This window comes from Urocitellus parryii, chromosome 7, assembly GCF_045843805.1.
Source record: "Urocitellus parryii isolate mUroPar1 chromosome 7, mUroPar1.hap1, whole genome shotgun sequence".
NCBI classification, from domain to species: Eukaryota; Metazoa; Chordata; class Mammalia; order Rodentia; family Sciuridae; genus Urocitellus; species Urocitellus parryii.
In genome coordinates, this window is record NC_135537.1 from 149,434,303 (window position 1) to 149,451,352 (window position 17,050).

Consider the following 17,050-nt stretch of genomic DNA (forward strand, 5'->3'; position numbering starts at 1 on the left):
AGGAGAAACCAAGTCCTTGTTTAGTGTTTGTTTTTGTGTTTTGTTTGTTTTTGTATGTTTAGTTGCTTACTTTGTGTGATTTTCTTCTTCCCTAAATTTTTGTTTGGTTCCAATACGTTTTACAAAACTGACACTTTTCTACCACGATGTCAGTCAACAAGGACAGGATATCATGGATGTTAGGTGAATTTTCATTTATGTTGCTTATCATAAAATATGGTCTCGTTAGTTAGTCAAGCCATTCTCAGGTAGTCACATTGAATCAGCCGTTAACTTGATGATTGAATGGATCATTATCCATTTACCACAGTCATTATTTAAATGTTAATAATAAAGCTTTTAAAATAGGCGACCCACTTGTTCTCTTTATAAATATGTAACCTGTTCATTCTCTTTGCTGAAACATGTACAAGAACCTATCACTATCTTTTTTAGTTCCTATCAGCAGCTGTTCTTGGAAGGCCCTGTCTCTAGTCTTGGGAATCCGTCTTGAGCTTCTCCTCACAGCTCTGCCTCCAGCAGTATCACTGTCCTTTACCTCGGACACCACCCTTTTCCTAAGATCTTTGTATCTTGCTTTTTTTTTTTTTAATGTACTTACATTTCCAAAATCCTTTAGCATATTCCTCAGAGACTTTCCTTCTTATACAAAAGAGCTCCCAGTATTCTTTTTTTTTTTTAAGAGAAAGAGAAGGAGAGAAGAGAGAGAGAGAGAATATTTTTTTAATATTTATTTTTCATTTTTTTCTGTGGACCCAGCATCTTTGTTTATTTATGTTTTTATGTGGTGCTGAGGATCGAACCCATAGCGCCCTGCGCATGCCAGGCAAGCACGTTACCGCTTGAGCCACATCCCCAGCCCAAGTTCCCAGTATTCTTTATATCAAAATGACTTTAAATTGTTTATGTTTGATTAAAATATTGTTCTGTTTATTGACTACTAAAAATATTTATATTAACCAGTTTTATAAATCATTTTTGATTGCCTTTGTAATTTATATTTTAAAAGTTGAGCAAATAGACTTGTTTAGACTCCTTTTTAAAGACCTTAGCTCCCATTGCAGCATAGTTTTAATGAGAAATTCAGATTTAACTCACATCAACTTTGTGTCTTTTTACATATCATTTCCCACCCCAGCATTCAACTAGGACTCAACTAAATGACATTCTTATTGCCATAATCCCAGAGACTCAGGAGACTGAGGTAGGAGGATCACAAGTTAGAGGCCAGCCTTGAAACTTGGCGAGACCTTCAGCAACTCCCTACCTCAAAGTAAAAATTAAAAATAAAAAGGGCTCAGGGTGTAGCTCAGAGGCAAAGCATCCCTGAGTTCAGTCCCTAGTACAATACAATAAAATAAAACAAATTCTCCTCGTTGTTGCTTACTCTCTTCTAGTCCAGTGCTTCACCTGATGTCTACATTTTTCAGACTTATACTCAATGGCACTATGGCTGGGCATCAGTCTTCCGTTCTCCTTTAAACTGTGAAAAATTTTACTAATTTTTTTTTGTATCAGTTGATCCATAGTACCTATTACACTGTCCCTATACTCCATTAAGATATCATAAATTGGGCTGAGGATGAGGCTTAAGCGGTAGTGTGCTCGCCTGGCATGCGTGGGGCGCTGGGTTCGATCCTCAGCACCACATAAAAATAAAATAAAGATGTTGTGTCCACCGAAAACTAAAAAATAAATATTATAAAATTCTCTCTCTCTAAAAAAAAAAAGATATCTATCTTAAGTATGTTGTACAGTCATAGTCTGCCTGTCTACATCTCCCAGTAGGAAGTAGATAAATAATATGTTGACTGTCATAAATAAAGAAATCAGATACAGCTTAACCTCATGGCAGTTCCTTATCCACAGCAAGGATCCAAAATGTAAAAAATTTAATGATATACTTGTTGATTGACCTAAAAAACATAATGTAAATGAAGCTGGGTATTCAGAATCCCCCTTTCTACTCAACGCCTATCTCCTCAAAGATTGGTAAAAATCATTGTATTTTAATTGGTATATAATTCACATAACATAAAATTCACCAATTTTAAGTGTACAGTACTGTTGGTGGAGGTATAGCTCCATGCTCCAGCACATGCCCAGCATGCACAAGGCCTCAGGTTCAATCCGTAGCACCCCCCCATGCACAAAGTGCACAGCAGTGTTTAGAATATTCACCATCGTGTGCATCCATCTCCACTATTGAATTCCAGAATGTTTCTATAATCATAACCAGTTTATCTTTTTTAATTATGGAAAATTGTAAATATATATAAAATAAAGAGAGTGATAGAAAAAAAGACCTATGTATTTGTTGCCCCGCTGCAACTCATTAATTCATGGCCAATCTATACCTGTCCCCAACTCTCGATTATTCAGAAACCCCAATATAAATTTAATAAATAATAGAAAATGAATTATTCCAAATAATAAAGTGTTTAGATTGGATGAGGCCTTTACTGTGGATGAACTGACTATATTTGACAAGCTAGCTTCTTGTTGTTCTCAAGAACAAGAAATTTCAAATATGCTATCTTTTTGTTACTGGGCCATATTCGCTTAGGCTTGCACATCCCAGAACTAAGTAACTACTGCCAAGATAGAAGGGGTTACCATGACTGCCTTAGAAAAATTAACTGCAGTGGAATACAAGATGTTCTTCCATAGCTGTGTCCAAGACCTGTACCACAACAAACATACTTTCAAACTTTATTTTCAATAACTGATTTCTTTATCTGCAATTGGCATTTCAAGCTTCTGGAATCTGTTTCGTGTTTTATCATCACTTCTTATCCCCCACCAATAATAATGTTATGAACTCTTTTTTTCAGCCAAATCCTGTACATCAAGAATCCATGCATTTTTCCTACTTTGTCAAAATTCTAAGGCTCTGCCTGTTCTAGTCTTGTGCTTCAAAGACACTTCTTTCTCCTCTTCATCTCTACATATCTTATTATAACTATCCCCTGGTATCCACTGGGAATTGGTTCTAGGAAGCCCTGAGGATGCCACAATCTAAGGATGCTCAAGCCCCTTTTATTGTGGTATAGTAATTGCAAATAACCTATGCATATCCTCTCTTTAAATCATCACTCTGTTATGAGTAACCCTTATATGATGTAAATGCTATGTAAATAATAGTTATCCAATATTGTTTAGGGAACAATGACAAGAAAAAAGTCTGCATATGTTTAGTACAGATAACAGTTTTGGTTTTTTGCTTTTTTTTTTTTCTTGAATACTTTTGGTCCATGGTTGCTAAATCCAAGATACTGAAACCATGGATACGGAGGAGTAAGCATACTATATACAGACCCGTTTCTGTGGAGTCTGCATATACGGTTATGTATTACTTAATGAGAAATTATTTGCTAGCTTATTTTGTCATTACTAATATCATATTGTGTAGTAACACAAACCAAGAGAGTTATGCAGTATGCCCTTACCTAACCACTGTTATATATGCAGTTGATCACTGATCTGTACATACTAAATGATGCATGACTGTATTCTCCCTTCTCATTCTGAACTTTTTAAATGTTATTTTCTAATTCAATTTCTTTAGCATCAATTCATTAATGTTCATGTCATATATCCACATATAGACCTTGTGTTTCATTTTTTCCCTACTTCTTCCTAAAATAATGGTGACATGCAGTCAATATTCAGTAAATAGCCATTTATGAATGAATTACCAGAAATACATGTAAAAGTTTCCTTGAACTCCCAAGATCTTTTAAAAATTTTTTTCTTTTAATTTTTTATTTATATATGACAGCAGAATGCATTACAATTCTTATTATACATATAGAGCACAATTTTTCATATCTCTGGTTTGTATACAAAGTATATTCACACAAAGTACATACATGTACTTTGGATAATAATGTTCATCACATTCCACCATCATTTTTAACTCCATGCCCCTCCTTCCCCCTCTTCCTCCTCTGCCTTATCTAGAGTTCATCTATTCCTCCCTTGCTCCCTCTCCCTACCCCAGTATGTATCAGCCTCCTTATATTAGAGAAAACATTCAGCATTTGTTTTTTTAGGATTGGCTAACCTCACTTAGCATTATCTTTTCTAACTCCATCCATTTACCTGCAAATGCCATGATTTTATTCTCTTTTATTCCATTGTGTATATATGCCACACTTTTTTTTATCCATTCATCTATTGAAGGCATCTAGGTTGTTTTTTTTTTTTTAACCTTGCTCACTATCAGACTCAGGACCTGAATATCCCAACTCCAGATATTTATATGTTAATAATATTTATTCTAATGTAGCTGGAGAACTTCCCTTGGTGTTTAAACATTCATTATTCTTACACTGCTTTTTGTAATAAATTGCCATTTTGCTGTGGTCCCAATTAATTCTTGTATACTAATTGGGAATTTTATGGAAGTTACTTGGTTAGTAGTGGTCCTAAATTAGACCCCTGCACTCACAACACAGCTTTGTTATCCTGTGCTTTGTTGATAATTATAAGGAAGTTTCTTAAAATTTTGAATCATGCATTGCTGCCTTTTATGGAACTCATTACTAGCTATGATTTCATTAATGAATTTGAAGAGTCTTGGAGCTCTTCATATGTGTCCCTTGTGAAAGCCAAAGATTTCATTATAAAGTATTTTGTTCCCTGTCCCATTCTACTCTTTCTATCACTTTAATATCATTTTTTTAAAAATCTGTTGAGTAACACACAAAAATGAGTTAGAAAGGGTGTTGGAGTGGAGGAATATAGTTTGTCTGTATACAAGACTTAGGGACTCCAACTCCCATTTTGTCTGGATTTAGAATGAATGATTCTCTAATGGATTGAGCTATTTCAGCATTCCTGATTTAAGGTCTGTTGTAGCAAGCAATAGTGTTCATGCCAGTAACATATGTGATTTAAATTAAATTGTGTTGCAGGATCCAGCCAGTCCGCTCTGACCCAGTCAGCATGCCAGGGTCATCCCGCCCAGTCTCTGATCGAAGGGGAGTTTCTACAGTGATTGATGCTGCCTCAGGTAGAAAACCTCCTCACACATGTTTACTGGACTTTTTAAATGCATTTTAAATTTATTTCCTTGCATAATGTCGAGGATGATATTCATTTGCCTTGGTTGGTTTTCTTTTTTGGTGGGATTGTCTGTGTATTAATTCAGTTCCTTTCCTGTATTTGTTACTAAACAGCGCCATGCATTTGAACTTTCTTAAGGTTGGTAAATAATACGTTGGAGTTGGCACTTGATTAAATGTAATGAACATAGTATTGAAGGCTACAGGGTTGATGACTGTTTTGCCTTTGATCACTGAAATGTAGAGAAGCAACCTTGACAGAGAACGTAAATACAATATATGGATTCAATTTACTCAACCTGTTGAGTATCAGAGTGCCTGATCTGTGGATGTTGAGAGAGTCCAAATACTAAAGCTTGAGTAGTTTTATTATTGGAAGCATAAAGTTAAGAAATTCATTAACTTAACTCTAGCCTATCTATCACAGTTATTAATGTCCTATCCTTGGACTCAATCTGTGAGAATGGATCATTAGTACCTGGCAGGAGCCTTTTGCCTTTGTAGGTGATAGTTGCTGCCTTAGTATTATAAAAATGCTTTCAGTGAAGCCTGCTAAATAGTTGAATTATTTGTAATATATTTCCGCCTCTCTCCCGTGAGTGGTGAAGTATCTAAGTAGTTTGCCTTGCACTGTTGTGCAGCTGTGGGACATCTGAAGATAACATGCATCAGGATTTTTGTCCAAAAAGTCTCTCACAAGTAGAATTATTAAATACTCACTCAGCATTACTGAAACAGTTGAGTCAGAGAGGATTTTAATCTATAGTGATTTTAAAATCCCTGAAGACTGCTGATTTGATTGAGGCTTAAACTGCAAAAGAAAATGGGAAGTATCACAGAACTGATTTGTGAAGGTCACTTTTGAAAAAAACCAAAGCTTCTGCCTGTGCCTGCGCCTCCCCCCCCCCTCAACACCCCCCACCACCGCCAAGTTTCAAAGCTACTGAAGTTTGTTTATTTTCTTAGCTTTCCGATTTCTTAGTGAGGGAATTGTACCTTGTAGCTTATTGAGCTGTCCACATCCAGGGCTATACCTTAATTTTTAATGTGGACACTTTCTTTAGAGGACTCATTTTTGTTTCTCTGCTTTAACTTGGCAAATATGGATGTCCCCTGGAAACAACACAGAAATGGGCAATCTAGCTCCTGGCTTCCCTGCATTGAATGGGATATTGTGATGGATAACTTAAACATGCATTTTTGATAGTCTCATTGTGAGAGTACTAATAGTTAGGGCTGATCTGGAATTATCATTTAAAATTCTGGAAATGTTATATATTTTAACCTGAAGGATTTTTTTTTTCAAGATTGAAAGAATAGGTCTTGTTGGGCTTCTGAAATGTTCTTAAATTACCATGTTATTAATGTGCTATTGTCAAGTGACTAACTGTCTGGAACACATGTTGCCAGAGTGCTACAATGTTTTTAAGTTGGCAGATTCAGTATAGAGTCTATGGCAATACTCCATATTTATCATGTAACCATTTTAGCTCTGTGTAAAATTGCCTTCCACAACGAAAAGTTCCGTGTTTTGTTGTTTCCATAGTTTCTCTCTGTTGCAAAAAAAAAAAAAAAAAAAAGTTTCTTAAATTTATTTTTTAAGTAAGAAATTAGGCCTTTGCTATTGGTTTACCTATATTTTTATCAGATCTACTATACCTCCTAGAAGTTTCTGAATATTGCTCTATGGCATTTGGCCTCTACATGAAAGCGTGGATCTTTTGCATAGCAAAGGGACTGTTTGGTGGCTAAGTTTTAGTATTATTTTTTCTAGGCCAATTTTCCCTCCAGAAAGCTATGGTTCCTTTCTGAAAGATGACCAAAATAATGAAATGTGTGTGCCACTTTCTTTAGTATTGACTAAGATGGTCCATAGATAAGGAATTGGAATTTTGTGAATAATTCTTTCTTCAGTTACCTCTCAAGTGGTTTGAATCCTTTGTGAATGAGCAGTACATATTGTCTAACACATTTTTTGAGTAAATAATGTTTTGTTGTAGAACCTATATCTGCTTTATCTAACAGGATCACTGTTAACAGAATTACTTTCCTACTGATGTTTAACAAAATGAGGGTAAATAATGTGAATTCTTTATGAGAAATTTTTATTTTAGTTTCTTATATTAAAAAGAGTCTAGATGAATGTGGTGGTGAATGCCTGCAATCCCATGTGTGCAGGAGACTGAGGCAAGAGAATCATAAGTTCAAGGCCATCCTGAGCAACTTAGCAAGACCATGTCTTAAAATAAAATAAAATGGGTGTGATTCAAACTGTGTGGTAGAGTGCTTGCCCAGTATGTGTGAGGCCCTAGGTTCTATCCCTAGCACTGCAAACGTACACACACACACATACAAATAAATAATAAGGAGTCTAATATGTTTTATAATTGCATCTGAAACAGGAAGTGCTTATCTCATTGTGGACCCATGCTTTGGAGTCCACTGTTTATGAGGAAGATGCTTATCTTGGAGTTTGATGCCTGTGTGGGGTCTCCTTCCTTGGGCTTTCTTATTTTGTCTTATTTTCCAACGAGTTATATGATGTCATATATTGTCTTTTTAACTGTTTTGTGGCTTATTTTATGGCAGTCCTTCTATTTCAGTGGCAGCTCTTTCTCTAACCTGGTAATTTATCATTTTTTTCATGTAATTAGTTTTCAGAGATACTGAAACAAAATTGAATGTGATATACCTAAATCTTTTGGGTCTATAGTTTGTTTTTTAGATATCTCTGTGTTAATCTTGCTATGATGAGTAGGGCATTGAACTACTTTTGCTAAGTATTTTTTCTCTCTCTCTGTTTTGTTTTTGTTTTTACAGTTTCTTGATTACATAATGATCTCCTTCACATAGAAACATATTCCCTAACGTACACGTTTTTTACATATTGACTTCAGCGAATTAATCACAGGGTAAATTCTATCCCTTTAGTTAATTGTAGACTAGCTTGTTAGTATAGAAATATGTATATTTTAGTTCCTTAGAAACTCTTCAGATGCTTGATGACACCTGTTTCATCTTATCTTTGCTGATCAAAAAATACCATGCTGCTAAAATTTGCAGGTTAGATAATTGTGAAATGTTCTCTTCTTGGTAAATGAGAAGACCATTCTAGAAATGGATACTTCAGAGGATCTGAACCTCAGGCAGAGGCTATCCAGAACAAATGGGCTTTGAGGCAACTACTCAACTTCCCCACATCCAACTAATTAAAGAGTGGCATCAACTCATAGACAGCATTTTTAGATAAAACACTGGGTTGATTTCTTAATCTTCCCCCTGTATATTCTTTTTTCTTTGGATATTTTAAGAATCACTTCTTTTGTTTAAATTTATTGTATATGTTCTTATTTTAAGGTTTAGGACTTCTGGGGGTGTTGGATTTTTTTTTTCAGTACTGGAGATTGAATCCAGGGGTGCTCTACTACTGAGCTACATCCCCAATCCATTTTATTTTGAGACAGGGTCTCCTAAGTTGGTGAGGCTGACCTTAAACATGAGATCCTCCTGCGTCAGTTTCCTGAACTGCTGGGATTACACTGTGACCACCACTCCTAGCTTAAGGTATAGGACTCTAAAGTGAAAGCAGAAAATAGCGGCCAATGCCTTGTTTAAACTTTGTTTCCCAGATTGGTGACTGGTGTTTTTCTTGTAAGAGTTGTGAGCTGTACCTTCTAGATAACTTAATAGTACCTTTACTTAGTTTGGGGCCATCAAATAAAACAGCTTATAATGATCTGCTTCACCCTGAGTTTGTTTGTCCTCATTTGTAGTTTTACTCTGGAAATTGATTTGTTTTAAATTTTTTGTTGGTAAAATTCAAAAGGAGAAATTTGTCTGGCTTACATGAAAAAGAAACATCCTTGTCACACTCTAATATAAAGTAAAAAATTTTATGAAGAAAAATTATTAGAAATACAAGAAGATAATTTATATACATTTCTGGGAAGATGTTCGGGGAAGAAAGAAGAATAGTCACAACAGATGAACAGAATCAATTCTTACCCTTCAGAGCAGACTTGGATAATAATAAGGACAAAGTCACAGACCTGCTTGTTTGTTGACGTTGTTGTTGTTGTTAAAGTAAGAAAAATATTATTTTTTTGTTCAATCAAAATAATATAAATATTTCTAAGAAATTAAAATTAAATTAATTTAGGGAAGAATTTTTGAACAAACACCTAATTTTTCCCAATATTAAGTTTTTTAACTGAAAAAAATTATAAGTTTACAATTTCATACTAGTTTCATTTGATTCCTTATATAATGATTATTGGTGCCTACTTTCTATATTTTGCACTTGGTATTCCAGATCTTTAAAAAATTTGGGTTGGGTTGTAAATCAGTGGTAGAGCATGCACTTATCATCTGTGAGACTCTGGGTTTGATCCCCAGCACTAGCCACCCCCCCCCACCCACTGACACAAAATATGTCTTAGAGAACTGTGACTACACAAGTGATGAGGAGATTGACCAATTTTCAGAGATTATGTTGCAGTAAGGGCTGTGCTGTTTTATCTAATGGAGATTTTTGTGTTGTGCTGGCAAGAGGATTCCTAAGGATTATGTATCTCTGTATCTACAGTTGCCATTCTAATCTGAGGCAGACTTAGCCATTGTATCTCTTTTTCTTTTTCCTTTCTTTATGTTTTTATTAGTGTATTATGGTTATATGTAATATTGGATTCATTTTGACATAATCATATGAGCATGGAATATAATTTGCTGCATTTCAGTTCTCAGTACTTCACCTTTCATAAAGCCATCCAAGACACAGATGCTGATGGTTAAGAGGCAACGAGATTTAAGAGACATCATCCAGTCAACCATGGTGAGGCTGTGTAGCTCTGTCTTCTTAACTAGAACTGAGGAACAGAACCATGTTTATAATCCTGGTCTTAAACTTTGGGTCCACCTAGAAATCCTATTTCCTATCTCACCATTCTTTTCTGCATCTGTAATGGGAAGTTAAGGTTTCCTATGCAAAGTTTTGTTTCACCTTGATTGAAAGAGGTGACTTCAGATTATTTCCTAAAACAATTTCTAGATACAAAGGATACAGAGTTCTTTAGAAATATTAAGATTTTTCTTTGAATAGATGATATGGATTTCAATTAATAGAGTTCCAGATAGTCTTTGTGATTATGAAGTGACGAAAACTCCAGGCTTGTACCTTGGGCATTCAAAGCCTGTGTGGGATCAGTAAGAGGATTAAGGATAAGGGTGAAATTAAAAGAAGGCTCAGGGCTGACCTGTGAACAATCCCTTAGAGAGGAAAAATATTCAAACTCAGATAGTAATATTGGCTTTTTCATTAGAAATAACAAAATATATGCATATTAGTTCTCAGCCTTTTGAACAACTCTCACTTTAAAATTAAATTTCAGAGATCAAGAACTTTGGAGAAAAAAATTGATCTCCCCATAAGGAAAGTATTCAGCCACATCTTTCTTCTTATTATTTAAATATTTCTCTCACTACTATTTCTAATACTTATAAAGTATCAGCAAATTAAAGTCAAGTTAACAACAAGGAACAGGTTAGCTCAGCATAATTTTAAAAAGCTATTATTTCCCCAATTGAAGATGAAGAAAGATAAAAAAAAATAGAATAAACTGTTGGAAGAATATCTTCTGATGACATGTGTCTCCTTTGAATGAACCTTTGTGCCCAGTAAAATCTTGCATATGCTTCTGTATTGGAAGACCATGATCCTTGGCACCATGGTCCTTGACATCTTTTCTGATAATTTTAAGGAGTGGATAGAATTCCTCTAACGTTTGGCATTCTAGGATACCACATATTTACATGGGACTTTTTGATGAAAAGACTTTTCTCTTTTGTACTTTTATTACTACCTCCCTAATAAAAAGCTGAACTGTTTATGTAGTCACTTGCCTGAGGATATGGTGGCATGGTGACAGTGTTGGGGGCAGTATTAGAAATTGTTTAAGTCTGAACCGGGAATTCTATTTGTCTTCATGACATGACTGTCAAATTGTTAGTGCAACACTATTTTAAATTGTGTCCAAGAGCCTGAGAGGCTTATGCTTATAGGTGCTATCTATAAACTTAGAAACAAACAAAGAGCCCCTCTCCTTGAATAGTAGCCTAGTGGGCAATTAAAGAGCAGCCCAGGACCTCACTTTGACAACCAGTCAGAGCCAGATCTCCTGATAATCCCCTGGACATTGTTGAGAACTGTCACAGAAAAGCTAAAGTAAATAATCACAGTGAAAAATATTTGTTTCAGAGAAAATTCTTGTTCTGGAAGCTTGATGTAGTGAAAAGAATAAGGACAATCAACTTAAACCTTGGGTTGCAATCTAAGGTCTGCCTGTAACTATTTGCTTCAAAACTTCAGTGAAATTTGTCAGGCACAATGGCATGAATGTGTCAGTCGGCATCTTGGGAGGCTGAGGCAGGAGGATTGTTTAAGGCCAGGAGTTCAAGGCCAGCATGGCAACATAAAAAGACCCTGTCTCAAAGCAAACAAACAAAACCCCCTAATATATTCTTCCACTAAATGAGGAAATTGAATGAGGTCATTTCCAGAGTCCCTTTCAGCTTGAAAAATTGATGAATCTGTACTTTGGAACACCTTTAAAGACATTTTTAAAATAGGGTATAATTTATGTATAGCCAAAGTACACATATGTTAATCACACAGCTCAATGAATTTATATAACCATATAATAACCACTTGGACAAAAAATGTAGACTATTTCCATCAAACCAGAAAGTTCCCCTCCTCCCCTTCCAGTTAGGGAAGTTAGTTTCCAGTTAGTTTCCTCTAACCTACAGGTAACCACTTCTATCATCCTAATTAGCTTGGTCTATATTGAGCTTCATATACTTGGAATCACATATATGTTCATTCTTTGCTTAACTTTATGATTTTGAGATTCCCAAATGTGACATTTGTCAGTATGATTTTTTTTTATTGTTGGTCGTTCAAAACATTACATAGTTCTTAATACATCATATTACACAGTTTGATTCAAGTGGGTAAAAATATGGAACGCTTCACGAATTTGCGTGTCATCCTTGCGCAGGGGCCATGCTAATCTTCTCTGTATCGTTCCAATTTTAGTATATGTGCTGCCGAAGCGAGCACTGTCAGTATGATTTTTTTTTTTAATTTTGTAGTTGTAGATGGTGGACAGAATGTTTTTATTTTATTTGTTTATTTTTACGTTGGTACTGAGGATCGAACCAAGTGCTTCACACATGCTAGGTAAGCGCTCTACCACTGAGCTACAGTCCCAGCCCTCAGTATGATTTCTAACATTACAATTTAGTATTCCATTATGCATATATGTATACTAGACTTTACATATCCATTTCCAGCTTTGGAGTATTAAGAATAAACTTGCTGTAAACATTCCTGTACAAGTATTTTTTTTAACCTAGGCATGTTTCCTTTGGGTATATGTCTAGTATTGGATTTGCTCGGTCACAAGGTTAACTACTGTTTATTATTAGCTGCCAAAAGGTGTTCCAAAAAGACTACAACTATTTTGCATTTTTGCATAAAAATAAAGATGTTGTGTCCACTGAAAACTGAAAAATAAATATTAAAAAATTCTCTCTCTCTCCCTCTCTCTCTCTCTCTCTCTCAAAAAATACAAAGTAAGCTTGTCACTTTGAGGAAAATAAGTGATAAATATTCATTACCAATGATAAAATTTAACTTTCTTTTGAAAATTAGAAATTTGGAAACCTTGTATCCTTATTGCCTACTTTACAAGTTCCCAATACATACTGATGTTTTTGGTGAGATAAATGGTGATATTAACTAATATCATTTTATTTTATATCATAAAATAAGAGATTCAACATTTGGGAGATGTTCAGTATTTTCCAGATGATCAAATTCATGATTGAGTGAAAGATTCATTTCCAATGCAAGATAGGATAAAACATTTTTTTTAATATTTATTTTTTAGTTCTCGGCGGACACAACATCTTTGTTTGTATGTGGTGCTGAGGATCGAACCCAGGCCACACGCATGCCAGGCGAGCGCGCTACCGCTTGAGCCATATCCCCAGCCCCAGGATAAAACATTTTAATATAAAAGTAGGAAAGGTAATTGATATGATTTCAGATTCCACATTGCAATTAACTTTTTAAGTGTCACATCAACAAAGAGTATCCTCCAAATGTGAAAGTGCTCCTAGAATTCTCTGTTCTTTTCAAGTTTGAAAATCACTGATTCAAACCACTCATATAAACACATATGTGTATATTAGGTAATAAATTTATTCATTTTTATAGCAGTTCAGATGACATTTGAATGGGATTTCATCAAATATGTACTCCAAGTTTGGGAGAATTAGCATCTTTAAAATATTAACTATAGCCATGCATGGTGGCCCAGGCACATAGTGCCAGCTAATTGGGAGGTGGAGGTGAGAGGATCACTTGAGCCCAAGGGTTTGGATCCAGCCTGGGTAGCATAGTAAAATCCTGTCTCTGAGAGGGGAAAAAACATCAAATTTTCAAGTACTTAAACTTAAAAAAAAAAAAAGAATTTTTTTCAGTTGAAGATGGATACTTTATTTGTTTATTTTAACATGGTGCTGGGGATTGAATCCAATGCCTCACACATGCTAGGCAAGTACTCTACCACTGAGCCACAACCCCAGCCCAAGTGCTTAAACTTTTGTAGATATCCATTTTAGACATCTTCTATAAATTTTATTTATTTCTGTTTGGTATTATGATTTAACATATTTAGCATATTTTATTTCATTTTTCAGTTTTTTTCTTTATAGCATATTGAATAAAATACTTTGAATACTGAATTTGTACCCAGAAAACTTCTAAATTCATTAATTATTTCTAATAGGGTCTTTTGGACTTCTTATGTGTACTTCTGTCATCTACAAATAAAGTTGATTTTATTTCTTTCCCATTTTTATATTTTCCATTTCTTTTTCTCCATTATTATTTCTCCCTAGATTTACACAACAGTGTTGAGTAGACATGATAATGTTGAACATTCTTACCTAATCAACCATACGGAGAAGTATTACTATTTCACTATTATAATGTCAGTTTTAGGGTTTTAAAAAAATATGTTATTTAGAACATTTTATATATTGTAATGAAAGAAAATGGGAAAGATCTGTAAATGAACCAAATGCATATTCTTTAACTCAAAGATATACTTTCTGAAATAATTCATTGAATGGGCCAAATCAGAGACTAAACATAGGAATTGAAAGAATCAGAGATTCAAAAAACAAGTAAATATTTGTTAAAACTAAAGCAGAATTTATAATGGTTAAGTCAGAGAGGCATACAGGTAAATAGCCACTGTGTTACTGGGTATCTGTTGCACGTATGGAAGGAAAACAAAGCACAGAACTAGAGGAAGGGTTGAGAATTTTCCAGAATTAATGGAAGTCGTCAACCTCAGGTTCCAAGAGCTCAGTTTCTCCTAGTAAGATAAATACAAAAAAAACTATGCAGAGAACATCACAGTCTATTGAAATATAAACATAAACACAATTTTAACAAGTACTATGTTTCTTTCCTTTTTTTTGTAGGTTCATATTAGGGTGATGGTTTGGATTTTTAATAAAACTGGAAGTTGGAAAAGTACAAGTGTGATTTTTAACTTTCCTTGGCAGTTTGAGGTCTTTGTCTCACAATAATTATGCACTGAGTGGGGGATTTTTAGGATATCTGCCAATAGAAGGAAAAAATATTCAAAACTAGGATTATTTATAAACAGCAAGGTGCCCAGGACTGTGCTAAGTGTTTTCAGATGTCTTGTTTCATTTAATCTTATTTAATTAGGATCACAGGTCCACTTCAGAAATACTCAAAGAGGAAGACCTAGGACACCTAGCTCCTGATACTTAGAATTACTTAAAGTGCATTACGGTGACACCTCAGATAAGTCCAAATCTCTTTCTACCCTGCCTGATCAAATATTCATTTCAAAACACTGTATGCTGAAATGAGCCATGTGGGAGTTCAAGGGAATCAACTATTCAGGTGGTGAAAATGTGTGAATGCAGCTGGCAGATGAAGTTCCAGTATGATGAATTCCCAGCTTGTCCTTATTGCTTCAGGCAACAACTGACAGGCCTGACTGGTCATTGGCTTTCCATTTCTGGCATTGATAGGATTGAAAATTCTTAGTGTCACAGATACTTAAAAGCTATCCCTGTTATAGTGGATGCAAACAGCGCTGGAGGGTCCTCCTTCCATAGAGATGTAATCAATATGGTCTGGAATTCTTGACCTGAACCTATAATTATTTGGACATTATAAAGGTAGCTTGTTGTTACTAAAAAATGCCTATATTCAGAACACTGGGGCTAAGTCGTGCATGGAGACAAGAAAAATAGAGGCTTTGTCCCTCTTTGTATTCTTCACAGTATTTAAGAGGCTTTTATAATAATCACAGAACAGGGTGGTATTATAGGATTAGAACAATGTATCTTTAGGGTTATGGGTACTGAAGTTTAAATATCACCTCTGAAGTGATTCTGGTATCTTGCAAAAATTCTAACTTTAATGTTCTGTTTCTTGTGGCTGTGTATTCTCCAATATCAAAGTAGATCTTTTTTCCTTGATCCAAATTCTTGATTTGAAGTGAGGCTTTTAGTAATAACATTTGAATTTGAGTTCTTCTTGCAGCCAAGTGGTAAGCTGGAAAAATGTATTGGGCAGGCAGATTTTGTGGCATTCATGATTCTCAGGCAGGCATGAATACAGGAAATGACATTGGTAGTAGTTCTTTTTTTAAAAAATTTTCAATTTATTTATTTTAGTTTTAGGTGGACACAATATCTTTATTTTACATTTATGTGGTGCTGAGGATCGAACCCAGCACCTCGTGCATGGTAGGCGAGCGCTCTACCACTGAGCCATAATCCCAGCTCCGTAATAGTTCTTATGTCTTTGTATGTACCAGTTTGTCAGTTTATTGTGATTGTGATTGCTTTGCCTCATGAAATGGAGACATAAAATGTCCTAATAGTAGGTATGGATCCTGATTGCTCGGTCACTGTTTGGCTTTGTTTTGACTTTGGTTGGACAGGCGCAGTGGAATATGCCTGTGACTCTCAGCATCCCAGGAGGCTAAGGCAGGAGGATTACAAGTTCAAGACTAGCCTTTCTGAGGCCCTAAGCAACTCAGCGAGACCCAAATAAGTGTCTCAAAATAAGTGATAAAAATGGCTTAAAAAAAAAAAAAGGGAAACACAAAAAGGGCTGGTAAAGTGCTCCTGGGTTCAATCCCTAGTACCATTAAAAAAACAAAACAACAACAAAAAAACAATCTTTGATTAGGATCATTCTTGGAATACCCTTTGTGTAGGAAGTCTTAGAAAAGGAGGACACTAATCCCTTGTAATATGGGGCTCTTTGAGAACAAGTATCATCCTTGTGTCTCCCTGGTCATGCATGCCACAGAGCAGATAATCTGTAGTAGTTGCATGGTTGATTCCTGATAAAACAGAAGCTTTTATATGATAAAGTGATGAAAGTTGCTACTACAAAGGCTGTATCTCCGTATATTACATAAACCTGGAAAACACTTTCTCAGTCTGTCATCCTTTATTAAGTTTTCCTTATGTTATGGTCACTATTTATTTGGGTCCATGGTAAACTTATGTGATCAGTTGAAATATTTTGCAAGGTGTTTCAAATTATCTTTTATGTATTCTTTTAAAGATGCATATGTTTTAAGCAGAATGTTTCTCAGCTTTGATAAATTTTACTTATAGGGGCTGGGGATGTGGCTCAAGCGGTAACGTGCTCTCCTGGCATGCGCGGGGCACTGGGTTTGATCCTCAGCACCACATAAAAATAAAATAAAGATGTTGTGTCCACCGAAAACTAAAAAATAGATATTGAAAAATTCTCTCTCGGGGCTGGGGACGTGGCTCAAGCGGTAGCGCGCTTGCTTGGCATGCGTGCGGCCCGGGTTCGATCCTCAGCACCACATACAAAAAAAGAT

At 35.3% G+C, this 17,050-nt stretch overlaps 1 protein-coding gene and 1 non-coding gene across 5 annotated transcripts in view; one reads left to right on the forward strand and one right to left on the reverse strand.

The window, feature by feature from the left end:
• Bcas3 (BCAS3 microtubule associated cell migration factor) overlaps positions 1 to 17,050 on the forward strand; it is a 575,232-nt gene that overhangs the window by 312,887 nt on the left and 245,295 nt on the right. For all 4 annotated transcript variants that reach the window (XM_026398023.2, XM_026398025.2, XM_026398024.2 and 1 more), the window contains one exon: positions 4,920 to 5,017. In XM_026398023.2, the coding sequence (XP_026253808.1) occupies positions 4,920 to 5,017 (98 nt within the window). The remainder of the gene's footprint in view (positions 1 to 4,919; positions 5,018 to 17,050) is intronic.
• On the reverse strand, positions 12,080 to 12,186 carry LOC113189342 (U6 spliceosomal RNA). The gene has a single exon (XR_003301647.1). It is a non-coding gene; the product is annotated as a U6 spliceosomal RNA (small nuclear RNA).